Source organism: Stegastes partitus, unplaced genomic scaffold (assembly GCF_000690725.1).
Source record: "Stegastes partitus isolate 25-593 unplaced genomic scaffold, Stegastes_partitus-1.0.2 Scaffold965, whole genome shotgun sequence".
NCBI lineage: Eukaryota > Metazoa > Chordata > Actinopteri > Pomacentridae > Stegastes > Stegastes partitus.
This window is the reverse complement of record NW_007578696.1, coordinates 171,177-173,593: the sequence shown is the minus strand read 5'-3', so window position 1 is coordinate 173,593 and position 2,417 is coordinate 171,177. Positions and strand designations below refer to the sequence as shown.

General features: G+C 55.2%; 1 protein-coding gene across 1 annotated transcript in view; it reads left to right on the top strand.

Annotated features, from left to right (window-relative positions):
- The first annotated feature begins 832 nt into the window (after positions 1-832).
- Positions 833-2,417, top strand: part of onecut3b (one cut homeobox 3b) — an 11,602-nt gene continuing 10,017 nt past the window's right edge. The window contains exon 1 of the mRNA XM_008294465.1: positions 833-1,913. Within this exon, the coding sequence (XP_008292687.1) occupies positions 833-1,913 (1,081 nt within the window). The remainder of the gene's footprint in view (positions 1,914-2,417) is intronic.

Genomic DNA, 2,417 nt, shown 5'->3' with positions numbered 1-2,417 from the left:
TTGTGACCTCCTTCACCCCCCTCCTCCTCCCAACCACCCCCCCAACCGGCCTGCGCCACGTCATTAATCTCTGTCAATCAATACTTCGATCAGGTTTATCACTAAGCGCATAAATGCAAAACCATACAGTCCGTGGGAAAACAAAGTTTATCTGTAAGGAACTCCTGTGTGCGTAAAACAGATACGGACTGTATTTTACGCACACTGCGCGTCAGGACATCACCTGTCTGTTTCTGTCACACGTGCACAGGTACAGCCGGGAGACGCGTGCGCACTCAGGCTCACTTGTAAAAGTCACCTTTGGCACTTGTAAGTTTGCAATTTGTAAAGTAGATGCAAAGTCATTAAGATCTCTGAGATAACTAATGTTTAAGATCCGGAAGCCGCGTTTTCGTCCCGCTGAGGGAGACCGTTAAGAAAACTCTGCTCGTGCCCGCCCCACGTTTTAAATACACAGAGGCGCGCTCCCATCTCTCTGACACGCGGCTCAACCTGCTCTTAGTGGAAGCGCTGTTGGACCAGAGATGAGATATAGCCCTGGAGAGCTCCCAACCACATGAATGCATAAAGCGCCACGACGCCGCGGAGTCGCTCGGTTCTGAGCCCGCCTCGGAAACAACAGAACTTCTCTTCACCACACCGGATCGATCGGAGATTTTTTTTTTTTTTTAATCAATGGATTGGCGTTCAAACGGGTTGGTAATTTTATTGCTCCGGGAGGGCTAAAGAAAGGGGGTAAAGAAAGAGCGCGTGTCCCTGAGTGAGAGTGAGAGAGGAGAGACAGGGGGAGAGGGTGGGAGGGTGGGACAGGGGAACGTTTATCCTTTCAGCTATGGAGCTCACCATGGAGAACCTTCACAGCGTCTCCTCGCACTCCCAGGCGGGGGACCTCATGAGCTCTCCGCACGCTCGGCCGTCGCCATCCCCCAGCTCCACTCCCCGAAATCTGGTCTCGCACGCTCCCGGTTCGCGGTCAGCCATGGTCTCCGGTATGGCCTCGCTTTTGGAGGGGTCTGGTGGGGACTACCGGACAGACCCGTCCGCTTTATCCGGACACCTCCATCCGTCCATCAGCATGTGCGAGACCGGGATGAGCCTTAGTAACACCTACACCACCCTGACACCCCTGCAGCATCTACCTCCGATATCCACCGTCGCGGATAAGTTTCACCACCCGCACTCGCACCACCACGCTGCCGCCCACCAACGACTCTCCGCCGGGAACGTCAGTGGGAGCTTCACGCTGATGCGGGACGACCACCGGGGGCTTACTTCTATGGGCAACCTGTACAGTCACTACCCCAAAGAGATGTCCGTGTCCGGGATGAGCCACGGCTCGCTCTCCCCGCTGTCCAGCGGGCTGGGCTCTCTGCACAACTCCCAGCAGCCGCTCTCAGCCTACGGTCCCAGCGCGCACCTCCCCACCGACGCCAAGATGCTCTCCCCGGTGTCAGGCTTCGAGTCCCACGCGTCCATGCTGTCCCGAAGCGACCAAGAGCACCTGGCCAGGAGTTTAGGGGGCCACGGCCACGGCATGATCTCCAACCTCAACGGCATGCACCACCACCCGCACAGTCACCTCCACTCGCAGGCGAACGGCGCGGTGATGCTGGGGGAGCGGGAGAGGCACGGCCACGGCGCCAACCAGGGAGTATCAGGGTCAGGCATCCAGGCGGAGGAAATCAACACAAAGGAGGTGGCTCAGAGGATAACGGCGGAGTTAAAGCGGTACTCCATCCCGCAGGCCATATTCGCGCAGAGGATCTTAAGCCGGTCGCAGGGCACCTTGTCAGACCTGCTACGAAACCCCAAACCCTGGAGTAAGCTCAAGTCGGGCCGGGAGACCTTCAGGAGGATGTGGAAGTGGCTGCAGGAGCCCGAGTTCCAGCGGATGTCTGCGCTCCGGCTGGCCGGTAAGACACAGTCACATGAGTGTTGTTATGCCACATGAAAATAGTCTGGGTTAGGAAGCAGCCCGGTCACCTTTCACTGTTATACCCCGAATCATAACTAGGCACCAAAAAAACTTGCGCAGGCCTAAAAAAAAAAAAAAAAGCTTTCAGCACCACGGACAGCTCCGGCGCGCAAGAGGCACAGCGGCTTTACCAACTGTACCCTGATCTCCTAAAACCTCCAACAAAACACAGCGTATGTCTACAAAAGACAACTAATCTATTAGCGTTTAATTCAAACCTCCAGAAACCAATAACATTAATGCTTCGTGTACACTCGCGTTTACGCGGGCGGTTGTAAACTAAATTTGTAGGTCTATATTTTTGATCGACACGTAGCAAATCGCGATTGATTCACAATAAACCTCGAAATAGTTTTCCCTCCCGCGACGCCTGTTTCTGTGTCCGGCACACACACACACACACACACACACACACACACACACACACACACACACACACACA